The 13,446-nt window shown below is 46.8% G+C and overlaps 1 protein-coding gene across 1 annotated transcript in view; it reads left to right on the top strand.

The window, feature by feature from the left end:
- ATP8B3 (ATPase phospholipid transporting 8B3) overlaps nt 1–13,446 on the top strand; it is a 335,474-nt gene that overhangs the window by 157,164 nt on the left and 164,864 nt on the right. Inside the window, exons 15-17 of the mRNA XM_068234593.1 lie at nt 204–360; nt 11,838–12,026; nt 12,105–12,217. Coding sequence (XP_068090694.1) covers nt 204–360; nt 11,838–12,026; nt 12,105–12,217 — 459 coding nt within the window. The remainder of the gene's footprint in view (nt 1–203; nt 361–11,837; nt 12,027–12,104; nt 12,218–13,446) is intronic.

Genomic DNA, 13,446 nt, shown 5'->3' with positions numbered 1-13,446 from the left:
CATGGCATAAGTATATCCTGTACATATATATATATATATATATATATATATATATATGTATATATATACACTGTGTATATATATATATATATATATATATAAAAATAAATATATATATATATATATATATATATATATATATATATATATATATATATATATATATATATACATATCTGATGATCTTTGTTCTTAAATTTCAGGAAGTGAACTTCAGTTGGAATAAATATGCAGATAAAAAGTTCAAGTTCTATGACCAGTCTTTAATTGATATGGTTTGCCAGAATGACGATGTCACCTATAAGGAATTTTTTCGTCTGCTTTCAATTTGTCATACAGTCATGGTTGATAGGAATGAAGGTAAGAGATCAGGTATTGGCCCATTAATTCAGAAAGTCAGTAATTCGTTTTATATGATCCCTTGAAATGTCTTTTGTATCTTAAATCTGTGTTTCAGGCTGTGTTTTTAAATACATATTGTGGGGAATATTTTTTTTTATTACCATACCTAGCAGGTTTGCAATCATGACCGGTTTGAATTTCATATTCATCTTGCGTAGGCCGAAAACCAGCATGTGAATATTCTAAGCTTCTCCTCCATCTCATCTTCAACCTAGGAGTTAGCCAGGGAGGAGCTGGGAGGTAGCACCAACTGGCCTTTACCTGTGAGCACAAAAATCATCCTGTCTGTCTCCTCTGTGCGCTCTATAGTAGGGAGGAGGTGGCTGGGATCAGGTGTTGACTTTGAGCTCACTGCTTGCAGCTCTATACCTTTCTTTGGATCTCTTGGTCACGAGTCACATTCATGGGACAGACGTTTTCAAAGTGAATTTCTCTAGCACAGTTGCATCAAATATGAAAATTGTATAATGGCGCTGTCCCCTATTCACCTATACTAGCAATGAAAAATCTGGGAGGGTGAACAAAGGCCACAATTCATTAAGATCATACGAGTGATATAAAGGCCAGCATGGCCGTTTCTAGGGCCGTGCGGCCCGTGCGGGCACCCTGAGCGCTGTTGGGAGGGAGGCACTGTGATGGAGGGGGGAATCGCAGCCGCGGGGAGGGCAGCCCGACCTCTCCCTCCCTTCCTCTCCCCGGCCGCCCTCCGCGCTCCCCCCCCCCCTCGGTGTGCAGACAGCAATGTGCAGGGAAGCGCTATACAAAACTACTCACCTCCCTGGTTCCAATCGCTGCTCTCTCGCCGCCAGTCTCCTCTCTCCATAAACGCTGATACACACACACGCTGCTTCCTGTTGAACAGGAAGCAGCGTGTGTATCAGCAGCGTGTGTATGATACCTGTCCCAGGCCCCGCATACTCTAAGGCCGCCTCTGCCTCTCGGTGTTACAAGCCCTACTGCATAGTGCCAAATTAATCCATGCCATGCACTGATGAGGATCAAACAATCCGAAACAGTCGGTATGCATGTTGGATTTTTATGGCTCTGTACAAATTAACAAGCTGACACATCATTGCATTCCAGCGGTTCTGGAGGTGTGTTTAGCTTCTAAGGGTACAATGGTTAATTTGCATATATTCAGCAGTGATGCCCTGGGAGACATCTCAAGCTCACTCCAACCTGAATTATCGCAAATTCTTTCTGTTTTAAGAAAGCAAACTTTTGTTTTTCCTAACTTTTTAGTAAACAATTTAATTTTTGATCAGATTTTCAGATCATATTGCATGAAAACAGAAAAGCTGGCGGGTCCAATTTATCCTGAACGATGGTATTAGCAATTATTACCTTAAAAATGGTCAATGGGCATGGCAATTCTTTCCATATATATAACACTTGGTTTCCTTATTATCGCAAGATGGAGTCTGTACTGGTTTGGCTCTATTAAATATGAACTTTTCTTTCTATTTGAATAATTCTATTGAAAAAATTATATTTTGCTAAAAAATGTACCACTAATGGTCATTTTAAGCAAACACAGAACAGCATTTTTCAGTGTAGGATTCAGAAACTTTTGATTTTTACACAGATTATATTACTGTCACAGAACAGCCGTGAGAAACGCAGGCGAATCGGGAAGATTTGCGCAGTCGGTTTTCTAATCGCTTCCCGGTTAGATTTGCGCAGTCATTTCAGCGATCAGAATGACATTTTTTCTTTTCCTGAAGTATGCTTGTTGACCAGTGAAGTTAATGTTTGTGTAATTAGCTGGTTCAAAAGAAACTTACAGCTGAGTGTGTTTCAACACCATTTGGCCTAACCTACTTTAGAATGCAGGGAGCCCAGAAGACAGTTCACACGTACCTGTCACAACTCTGACCAGGTAATTGACCTCTTCACAGTTACCTGTGAATGACAGCATACACAGGAATAGTCAGGAAAACCCACAGTAGGGGCCTATTCAGAAACTGCAGTCACATAGACAGAACGCAGCAACCCAGCATGACTTTGTTGTATGGACAGCTCAAAGTGGAAATATAGCCAGACATTTTTGGTAAGATTGTAGCAGAATGTCACTGACTATCTCTACTAAAATAACACATTTAGGCGCAGTTGAAATTGCGCACGTTTTCAGTGATTGTGGGAGTTCATAGCCCATTCCTAAGCAGAGTTATTAATTTTGGTGCAACCACTTGGGCTAGACTCAGGATTCTTGGTCTCTGTATGATTCCCCGAATCCACTGTGTATTAATCTGTTATCAGCGCAAATGTGGCATTTATCGGTTTTGAATTACAGCGTTTTATACGTTTAAACCTACATCTCTCTCCAAGGACTTGAACTGTGATTGGTTTGTCATCCAGAGGGGCGGGCTTGGTCCTACCTCAAAACTAGCTTCCATAAAACCAGGATGCATACAAGGAGGGGCAGTCCTCCCTTGTGTATCATCACCTGATCAGGCCAGCCAGAGGACCATGTGGCTGGCGGCCATTTCCTGAACTGAAACAAAGGACATTTTCCATGTGCTCAGATTTCCCAGAAAGGATATATTTCCACATGAACTTAAGTATTTGTATTTTCTTCCCTTTTTATTTATTTTATGCTGCGCTACGATTGTCTCTATAATTGTTGATTTTAATGATTTTCTGTATATATTAATTATTTATATTGCATTTATAATAAAGACTTCTAAAAACTGAACCCTAGCTTCTGACGAGTCGCTACTACTGTTGATGGCTAAATAAACGAGAGTGTGTTTTAACCGTTTTGGTTTGCAGGTATTAGTTAGGTCTCCTACCCTTCTGTTGGAGTGGTGGCAGTTATACCCTGAAATAGTGTGTATTTGTATTACCGTAACTCACAAGCTCCCTTCTATTCGATCTGCTGCCAAAATCCCAGCGGTTTCTGCGCACCACAGATTGCTTGGTCTGTGTGCAGAAAGCGAATGGAAGGCATTGTGCCCCCACTAGGGGGCTTGTGACAATTACTGCTGTCAGTGTGGTCTATGCGATTAGACTGGTTATTTTTTTAAGTTGTAATTTTTAATCGGTATAGCATGGGGTGCTTATTTCCTCTATTATGGAAAAGGATTATTTCTATGGTTGGAAGTTGCTGCTTGGGGCTGCATACATTTATCATTGAGATAAACTTTGGATTCTCTTCTTTTCTGTCTTCTAACTTTCAGTTTACTAATAGAGATGGCCCGAACCTCCGATTTTCGGTTTGCGAACTGGGTTCGCGAACTTCCGCGAAAGGTTCGGTTCGCGCAAACTTTCGCGAACCGCAATGGACTTCAATGGGGAGGCGAACTTGGAAAACTAGAAACACTTATGCTGGCCAGAAAAGTGATGGAAAAGATGTTTCAAGGGGTCTAACACCTGAAGGGGGGCATGGCGGAGTGGGATACATGCCAAAAGTCCCGGGGAAAAATCTGGATTTGATGCAAAGCAGCGTTTTATGTGCAGATATCACATTGATTGCTAAATTGCAGGCCTAAAGTGCTTTAAAACATCTTGCATGTGTATACATCAATCAGGTAGTGTAATTAATGTACTGCTTCACACTGACAGACCAAACTCACCGTGTAACGCACCACACACAGCTGTTTGTTTAGTGACAGCCGTGCTGGACTACTGCGCACCATGGCGAAATTGCTCTTCCTCACTCAGTGATATCAGGTAATGTCTGACTGCCTTATCAACTTTCGATGGCTCTTTCTCTACCATTGTTAAAGCTTACATCTATTTTTTTTAAATTACATTTTGTACTTGCTGTTCAGTACCTTCAACGAGAATCTATTATGTAGGGCAAGTCTGCCATTGTGACCACGGGTAATGGGTAATCAGGGTTCGATTCTGGTCCGGAGTTGGAGCCTGAGAAAAGGTACCACCACACATCCAAGGAAGGCAGCAGGCATGGCATGGACGTCCCGAGGTAGTGACCAAAAATAATAATACAGGAGGACTTTTGAGGCCCTGCTGTATATGAGATTAATCAACTTTAAATCCTTTAACGAGAATCTGTTATGGAGGACAATGATTATACCACTTGCCTTTCACGAGAATCATATTATGGAGGGCAAGTCTGCCATTGTGACCATGGGTAATGGCCTTGGAATCAGGGTTCGATTCCGGTCCAGAGTTGGAGCCTGAGAAACGGCTATCTCCACACATCCAAGGAAGGCAGCAGGCATGGCATGCACGTCCCGAGGTAGTGACCAAAAACAACAATACAGGAGGACTTTCGAGGCCCTGCTGTATATGAGATGAATCCACTTTAAATCCTTTAACGAGAATCTGTTATGGTGGACAAGGATGACAGCACTTGCCTTTAACGAGAATCTGTTATGGAGGGCATGTCTGCCATCCATTCAAGTGAAAGGTATGCACTGACTGCCCGGTATAATACAATGTGCAGTCACAGATGCAGTGAAAGGTATGCAGTGACTGCAAACAGCTGTTTGTGTAGTGACGGCTGTGTTGGACTGGTGCGTACCATGGCACCAGTGCGCACCATACCACCAGTGCAGGCGATGGCGGTAGGTAGCTGAATGACAGAACAGTGACTGTCCAGCTGATCAAATTTAGTCTGTCCACCAACGACCTTATTATCGTGGGTGTGCCCCCCCCCCCCCTTTGACACTCGTATAGCCGGCGGTCATTGCTTCATTGTAATACGCAAGCCCCTTCACCGCGGCAAGGTAATGATCACGAAGGGGAATTGGCACATGTACATGCCTTTTGTTTTGTTGTTGCAGGCTTGCAGCTGCATTGCAGGCAGAAAAATTAGGCAGGCATGTACACGCACCAGAAATATTATTGTAGCCTTAAAAATTCAGGAATCCGCCTGGTGTCCTGGACCCTGTTGGTGGAGTCGGAGAAGGCAGTCAAAAGGCCTGCGGGCAGAGATGCTGTGTGGGGAGCGAGTTAGTCTTGGGGCAGGCCGTCACACAGCGTGCAGGCAGAAATGCTGTGTGTGGGGACTGATTTAGTCTTGGGGCGGGCAGTAGCCCTCCGGGATTCATGCATCATTCATTTCGAAAAAGGTGAGGTACTGAACACTTTTGTGACTTAGGCGACTTCTCTTCTTAGTGACAATGCCTCCAGCTCCGCTGAAGGTCCTTTCTGACAGGACGCTTGAGGCAGGGCAAGACAGAAGTTGGATGGCAAATTGGGACAGCTCTGGCCACAGGTCAAGCCTGCGCACCCAGTAGTCCAAGGGTTCATCGCTAGTCGCAGTGTCTACATCCACACTTAAGGCCAGGTAGTCAGCTACCTGCCGGTCCAGGCGTTGGTGGAGGGTGGATCCGGAAGGGCTAAGGCGAGGTGTTGGGCTAAAGAAGGTCCGCATGTGCGACATCACCATGAGATCGCTGGAGCGTCCTGTCCTTGCCTGTGTGGACATGGGAGAAGGATTACTGGAAGTGGTACCTTTATTCCGTTGTGCTGTAACATCACCCTTAAACGTACTGTAAAACATACTTGCCAGCTTGTTCTGCATGTGCTGCATCCTTTCTGCCTTCAGGTGAGTTGGAAACATGCCCGGCACTTTGTGCCTATACTGAGGGTCTAGTAGCGTGGCCACCCAGTACAGGTCATTCCCCTTGAGTTTTTTTATACGGGGGTCCCTCAACAGGCTGGAAAGCATGAAAGACGCCATCTGCACAAAGTTGGATCCAGACGTACTATCCATCTCCTCTTGCTCTTCCAGGTAAGTTCTCCTCCTCCCCCCAGCCACGAACAATACCACAGGAACGTCGAGCAGCACAAGCCCCCTGTGATGCCTGCTGCGGTTGTTCTTCTGTCGCCTCCTCCTCCTCCAAAGAAACACCTTCCTCATCATCCGAGTCTGACTCCTCTTCCCCACACGACTCTTCAACCTCCTCCCCCCTCTGTGCTGCCGCAGGTGTTGAGGAAACACCTGAGTCTGATATGAATTTATCCCACAACGCTTCTGCCCATAACTGTTCCTCTTCACTCTCCTCCACAGCTTGATCCACTATTCTACACACGGCACGCTCCAGGAAGTAAGCGTACGGGATCAAGTCACTAATGGTGCCTTCACTGCGACTTACCAGGTTGGTCACCTCCTCAAACGGCCTCATGAGCCTGCGTGCATTTCGAATCAGATTCCAGTTGTTGGGCCAGAACAGCCCCATCTCCCCAGATTGTGTCCTTTTACTGTAATTGTACAGGTACTGGGTGATGGCTTTCTCCTGTTCTAGCAGGCGAGAGAATGTGACCAGGGTCGAATTCCAGTGAGTCGGGCTATCACATATCAAGCATCTCACTGGCAAGTTGTTTCTCCGCTGAATGTCCGCAAAGCATGCCATGGCCGTGTAAGACCGCCTGAACTGCCCACACAACTTCCTGGCCTGCTTCAGGACGTCCTCTAAGCCTGGGTACTTTGACACAAATCTTTGAATGACTACATTCAGCACATGTGCCATGCAGGGTACATTTGTCAGCTTTCCCAAATTCAAAGCGGAAAGGAGATTGCTGCCGTTGTCACACACCACGTTGCCAATCTCCAGCTGGTGCGGGGTCAGCCACTGATCCACCTGTTTGTTAAGAGCAGCCAGGAGAGCTGCTCCAGTGTGACTCTCCGCTTTGAGGCAAGACATGTCTAAGATGGCGTGACACCGTCGTACATGACATGCAGCATAGGCCCTGGGGAGATAAGGCTGTGTAGTTGGAGAGGAGATTGCGGCACCAGCCAAGGAGGAGAAGGAGGATGACGACAGCGAAGAGGATGTAGCAGGCGGAGAGGAGGTGGCAGGAGGCCTGTCTGCAAGACGTGGAGGTGTCACAAGTTGGTCTGCTGCACTGCCACGTACTCCCTGCTTGCCATCGGTCACCAGGTTGACCCAATGGGCTGTGTACGTATTGTACCTGCCCTGACCGTTCTTGGCAGACCAGGCATCCGTGGTCAGATGCAGAGCAGGGACAAGGTCCTCCAGCACCCAAGGCTGAGATACCAAAGTGCGCCCCCTCCATCCCTCCCACCCCAGCTGTCACACGCTGATTGCTATTAGACTAAGAGGGCCACAGGGCCCACAACCTCCCCAACACCTTAATATCTAGTTATCTGACTTGCAGTCACTGCTATGTATCCCCTCTTCTTATTTCTTTCTGCTTCATACACAATTAGGAATGACAGCTGAATGAATTGTGCGCCCCCTCCTACACTGCGCCCTGAGGCTGGAGCCTCTCCAGCCTATGCCTCGGCCCGGCCCTGGTCAGATGGACTCTTGACCCAACGCTGTGTGCCAGAGATGACACCACTTACAATACAATACAATACAATAACATTTCTATAGCTTTTCTCCCATAGGACTCAAATCGCTTAGGCTCTCTCAGATTCAGTAATTGGTAGTAGGATGACGTATTCACACAACAAAATATTTCTGCAAATGCCAAACTGAACAGGTGGGTTTTCAGTCTGGATTTAAACACGTCCAGGGATGGAGCTGTCCTGATCTGTTGAGGTAAGGAGTTCCAAAACGTAGGGGCAGCATGACATAAGGCTCTGGGACCAAAAGTTTCCAAGTGGACTCTGGGTATGACTAGATTATTAGAACCTGTGGATCTGAGAATGCAGATATTGCTACGCAGCTGCAACATTTCTTTCATGTATCCAGGGCCCAGATTATTCAGGGATTTAAATTTCAGTAGGCCGATCTTGAAAAGGACCCTCCATTCTATAGGTAGCCAGTGAAGGGAGTGCAGGACTGGCGTTATGTGGCAGTGACGGGGTTGGTTGGTTAGCAGTCTGGCAGCAGTAGTCTGTATCAGCTGTAGCTGGTACAAGACCTTTTTTGGAAGGCCAGTATAGAGAGCATTGCAGTAGTCCAGTCGGGAGGTAATGAAGGCATGAACTAAAGTTGGTAGATCTTCTGCTGGGATGAGGTGCTTGATTTTTGCGATGTTCTTAAGGTGAAAATAGGATGATTTCACTACAGCAGAGATGTGAGTTCTGAAGTTGAAATCCCCATCAATTAGAACTCTAAGGCTACGCACATGATCAAAACTGCGTAGATCCGTGCCTCCTATTCCCAGTGGTAAAGACTGCAAGTTAAAGGGAACCAGAGAGGAACTAAAAAAAACCCAGAAAAAGCTTTTATACATACCTGGGGCTTCTTCCAGCCCCATATGCATGGATCGCTCCCACGCCGCCGTCCTCTGCTTCCTGTATCGGCGGTACTGGGTCCCGTCACTTCCGGCGGAGGCGGCCAATTGTCCGCATGAGCAGGGGCTCCCTCCATACCCTTACGCGTGCGGCTGCTCAGTATGCAGCTGCATGCGTAAGTGTATGCCGGGAGCCCCTGTGATGCGGACAATTGGCCGCGCCCTGCCGCCGACTGGCCGAAACTACGGGACCCGGTACCGCCGGATACAGGAAGCGGAGGACGGCGGCGTGGAAGCGATCCGTGCGTATGGGGCTGGAGGAAGCCCCAGGTATGTATAAAACCTTTTATCTGGGGCCTCTGGTTCCCTTTAGGTTGTTTTGTTGTCATGTGCTGCCCTCCGAACAGAAGGACTTCAGTTTTGTCTGCATTCAGTTAGTTGTCATTCATCCATTGCTGTAATTCACTTGCCTCTCAACTTCATGGTACAGTTTGGGTATCGCCTTTTTAGAGAAATAATTCCAGCCTGGCATCTTCCACTGCGGTGTCCCAATGGCCACACATTTTTTTAAAGGCCTCAGAGTCCAATAGCTGGTATGGTAACAGCTGGCGAGCTAACAGTACTGCCAAGCCAGCTGTCAGACGCCGCGCAAGGGGGTGACTGGCAGAAATTGGCTTCTTCTGCTCAAAGATTTCCTTCATGGACACCTGACTGCTGTGGGCAGAGGAGTAGGAACTGCTCAAGGGCAGAGGTGGAGTGGAGGAAGGTGGCTGTGAAGGTGCAAGGGAGACAATGGCTAAAGATGCTGCACCTGAAGGAGGAAGAGAAGAAGGAGGGTGGCTTTTCTTTTGAGTGCTGCTTTTGCTCATGTGCTCTTCCCATTGCAGTTTGTGCCTTTTCTCCATGTGCCTTCGTAAGGCACTTGTCCCTACGTGGATTTTGGCCTTTCCACGGCTCAATTTTTGGAGGCAGAGAGTACAGATGGCATTGCTCCAATCTGAGGCAGACACAATAAAACATTTCCAAACTGCTGAGCCCCCCTGGGGTGATGGCACTATGGTGGCATCAGCAGCTGACATTGAGGGGCATGTTGGCTGGCTGTACATAGGTGGCAATACATGGCACCGGACACTGCCACCAGCTGTTTCTGACGACGAGCTCCCCCTGCTTCTTTCAGCAACTCGTCTCCTCCTACTTCTCTCTGACTCCCCCTCTTAACTGTCCCCTTGGTCAGCTTGTCTATTAGGAACCCGTGTGGGATCCGTATCATCAAAATCATCATAATCACCCTTCCCACCTTCGCTTGCCTCAGACACCTCCAAAACTGCACCAACAGCAGGTACTTCATCATCCTCCTCCTCACACATTACGTCCGTAGTGTCGCCTAACTCACACATATGAGGTGGTGTAACTTGCTTAGCGCCTTTATCTTGTTGTAGCAGTAGTGGCTATGAATCAGTGATTTCACAACCAAATAACTCCTGCGAAATGTCAAATGCAGCTGATGTGGTGCTTGTAGTAGCGCTGGTGGCTGCGGAAGATGAGGTGTTCTGTGTTAAATAGTCAACCACGTCCTGACAATCTTGGGAGTTGATGGCACATGGCTTCTTCTGAGCACTGTACTTTGGGTCAGGGCCGCACAAAATCACATCAACACAACCTCGCAAAGACCTGCTGGGTGGCCTTCCTCTGGGTCTGCCTCTACCTCTTCCTCTACCTGGTTTGTCCGTTTTGTCCATATCGGGGGGGGGGGGATGAAGTGAAAGGTATGCACTGACTTGACTAATACAATGTGCAGTCACATAGGTTCAGTTAACAGGTATGCACGGAGTGGTATATCACACTGCGTGCACTCATGTAGGTAGGTGGGTGCACTCAACACAACAGGTAGGTATATGCAGTGATGAGGTGGGTGCACTCAACACGACAGGTAGGTATATGCAGTGATGAGGTGAGTGCACTCAACACAACAGGTAGGTATGTGCAGTGATGAGGTGGGTGCACTCAACACGACAGGTAGGTATATGCAGTGATGAGGTGGGTGCACTCAACACAACAGGTAGGTATATGCAGTGATGAGGTGGGTGCACTCAACACAACAGGTAGGTATATGCAGTGAGGAGGTGGATGCACTCAACACAACAGGTAGGTATATGCAGTGATGAGGTGGATGCACTGAACACAACAGGTAGGTATATGCAGTGATGAGTATTACAATGTGCACCTGTCACACACAGACAGATACCGGACAGGCAGAGTGACTCTGCGTGCACTCACGTAGGTAGGTGGGTGCACTGTGAACAACAGGTAGGTAGGTACATGCAGTGATGGGTATTACAATGTGCACCTGTCACACACAGACGGATACCGGACAGGCAGAGTGACTCTGCGTGCACACACGTAGGTAGGTGGGTGCACTGTGAACAACAGGTAGGTAGGTATATGCAGTGATGAGTATTACAATGTGCACCTGTCACACACAGACAGATAACGGACAGGCACAGTAACTCTGCGTGCACACATGTAGGTAGGTGGGTGCACTGTGAACAACAGGTAGGTAGGTATATGCAGTGATGAGTATTACAATGTGCACCTGTCACACACAGATAGATACCAGACAGGAAGAGTGACTCTGGGTGCACTCACGTAGGTAGGTGGGTGCACTGTGAACAACAGGTAGGTAGGTATATGCAGTAATGGGTATTACAATGTGCACCTGTCACACACAGGTAGTCACTGAATGTGCTGGGCCTGGCAGTGGCACACACATAGTATAAATTATCAAGGCTGTCTATGCAACACAAGAACAAGATTAGCTCTCAAAAGAGCTGTTGAGGGTTCTTTTTTAGCAATAAGAATAAGCAAGGAGCAAGCTAAGAAGCCTACAAGAGCCTAACTAATCTTTCCCTATGAGAGAGTCTGCAGCAGCTTTTCCTTCTCTCACTATTGCAGGGACACGAGTGAGTAAGATGGCCGGCGCTACCTGCCTTTTATAAGGCGGGGAGTGGCTCCAGGATTGAGCCTGATTGGCTACAATGTGCCTGCTGACTGTGATGTAGAGGGTCCCTACTGTGATGTAAGTTGACCCTAATGGTGCACTATGGGGACGAACTGAACTTCCGGAAAAGTATGCGATTCTCCGCGATTGCGAACCCCCGGAAGCTCCCCGGGAACCGTTCCCCGGCGAACCGTTTGGGCCATCTCTATTTACTAATAGAACTACAGTCAATGTACAGAACGTAATTAGTTTCTTGTCTTACATTCTACATTAGTAAACCCTTATTCTGAAATTTCTGTTCTTTTGTGTGTGCTAGATGACTTGACTTATAAAGCAGCAAGCCCTGATGAAGAAGCTTTAATCACCGCAGCAAGGAACTTTGGCTACATCTTTATGTCCCGTACACAAGATACCATCATAATTAATGAACTTGGAGTAGAAAGAATCTATGAAATCTTGGCTCTTCTTGATTTCACTAGTGTCCGCAAAAGGATGTCAATATTAGGTGATTATTTGGTTATTTTTTTAATGTTTTTTTTATTACCTCCATGCTTTCTGATTTGTCTGTGATTTTTGACAACAGTTAAAGATCCAGATGGAAAGATTAAACTTTATACAAAGGGAGCAGATGAAGTTATCCTACCCCGTCTTCATACCCATTGTGTGAATCAAGATATAACTGAAAAAGCTTTGGAGGTAAATACATTTTTTTTCTTTTATGTGCTACAGACATGTACATAGCTTTGTATTAATTTACCTACTGTAGGTATCAGGGGCATAACTAGAAATCACTCGCCCCCTCCTGCCAAAATTTGGATGGGCCCCCCCTCACCCCAGGTATAGGTGCCAAAGCAAGTGGTTTCGGCACACGGAGCTCACAGCCAGGTACCCCCAGTACAGATAGCTAGGTATAGGTGCCCCTAGTATAGTCAGGTATAGATGTTCATCCTCAGTATAGCCAGGTATAGGTGCCCTCAGTATATCTAGGTATAGGTGCCCCCAGTGTAGCCATGTATAGGTGCCCCTAGTATAGCAAAGGTATAAGTGCCCCCAGTATAGCGAGGTATAGGTGCCATTATTATAGTCGCCCCCAGTATAGCCAGGTATAGGTGCCCACAGTATAGCTAGGTTTAGGTACCCCCGTTTTTGCCACAGTATAGTCAGGCATGGTTGCCCACAGTATAGCCAGGCATGGGTGCCAACAGTATAGCCAGGTATGAGTGCCCACAGTATAACCAGGCATGGGTGCCCCTAGTATAGCCAGGCATGGGTATCCCCAGTATAGCCAGGCATGGGTGCCCCAGGGTTGCAGTGCATGAGAGGTGAGCATTGGCCACCCACATCGGTGGGAAGGAGGGGTCACTCCCCCCTCCCTCACCTCGGGCTCTCCCCTCAATGCTCCCCCCTCCAGCATTTATCAGTGGCAGCAGCCACAGGCAGGAACACTTCCATGTGTTCCACTGCGGAGGTCCGGTCTCTGTAAGCAGCTCATGCTACTTCCTGATAAAGAAGAAGAAGCGTAAGACACATAAAGAGAGGAACCTCGGGTGGTGGAACGCATGGAGGTATGTCCGTGTTCGTGCCTGCCACTGCTAAAATCAATGAATTCACCTGCACACCAAAATTAATGCAACAATAAGTGTATTAAATATAGTATCAAAATGTATAACAAATTCACATAGAATACAATACAATAAGCACAATACAATACAGACTGAGGCACTTAACATCCAAAAAGAGACACTCTGTGTATATGGTATACCATAGTAGCTTGTACAATAACATGCCAATGTTCATGGATAACAGCAAGTCCAACAGGGACTATAACATCACAGTGCAGAGTGGACCATCAAAAAAAGCAAGCTATGGTATTAGCCAAAACAGTCACTGTAGCATAAACCTTGTGGATCTCAATAGAGCAAACT

Source organism: Hyperolius riggenbachi, chromosome 1 (assembly GCF_040937935.1).
Source record: "Hyperolius riggenbachi isolate aHypRig1 chromosome 1, aHypRig1.pri, whole genome shotgun sequence".
Taxonomy (NCBI): Eukaryota; Metazoa; Chordata; class Amphibia; order Anura; family Hyperoliidae; genus Hyperolius; species Hyperolius riggenbachi.
Note: the sequence above shows the minus strand (reverse complement) of the source record. Positions and strands in the feature narration are given on the sequence as shown.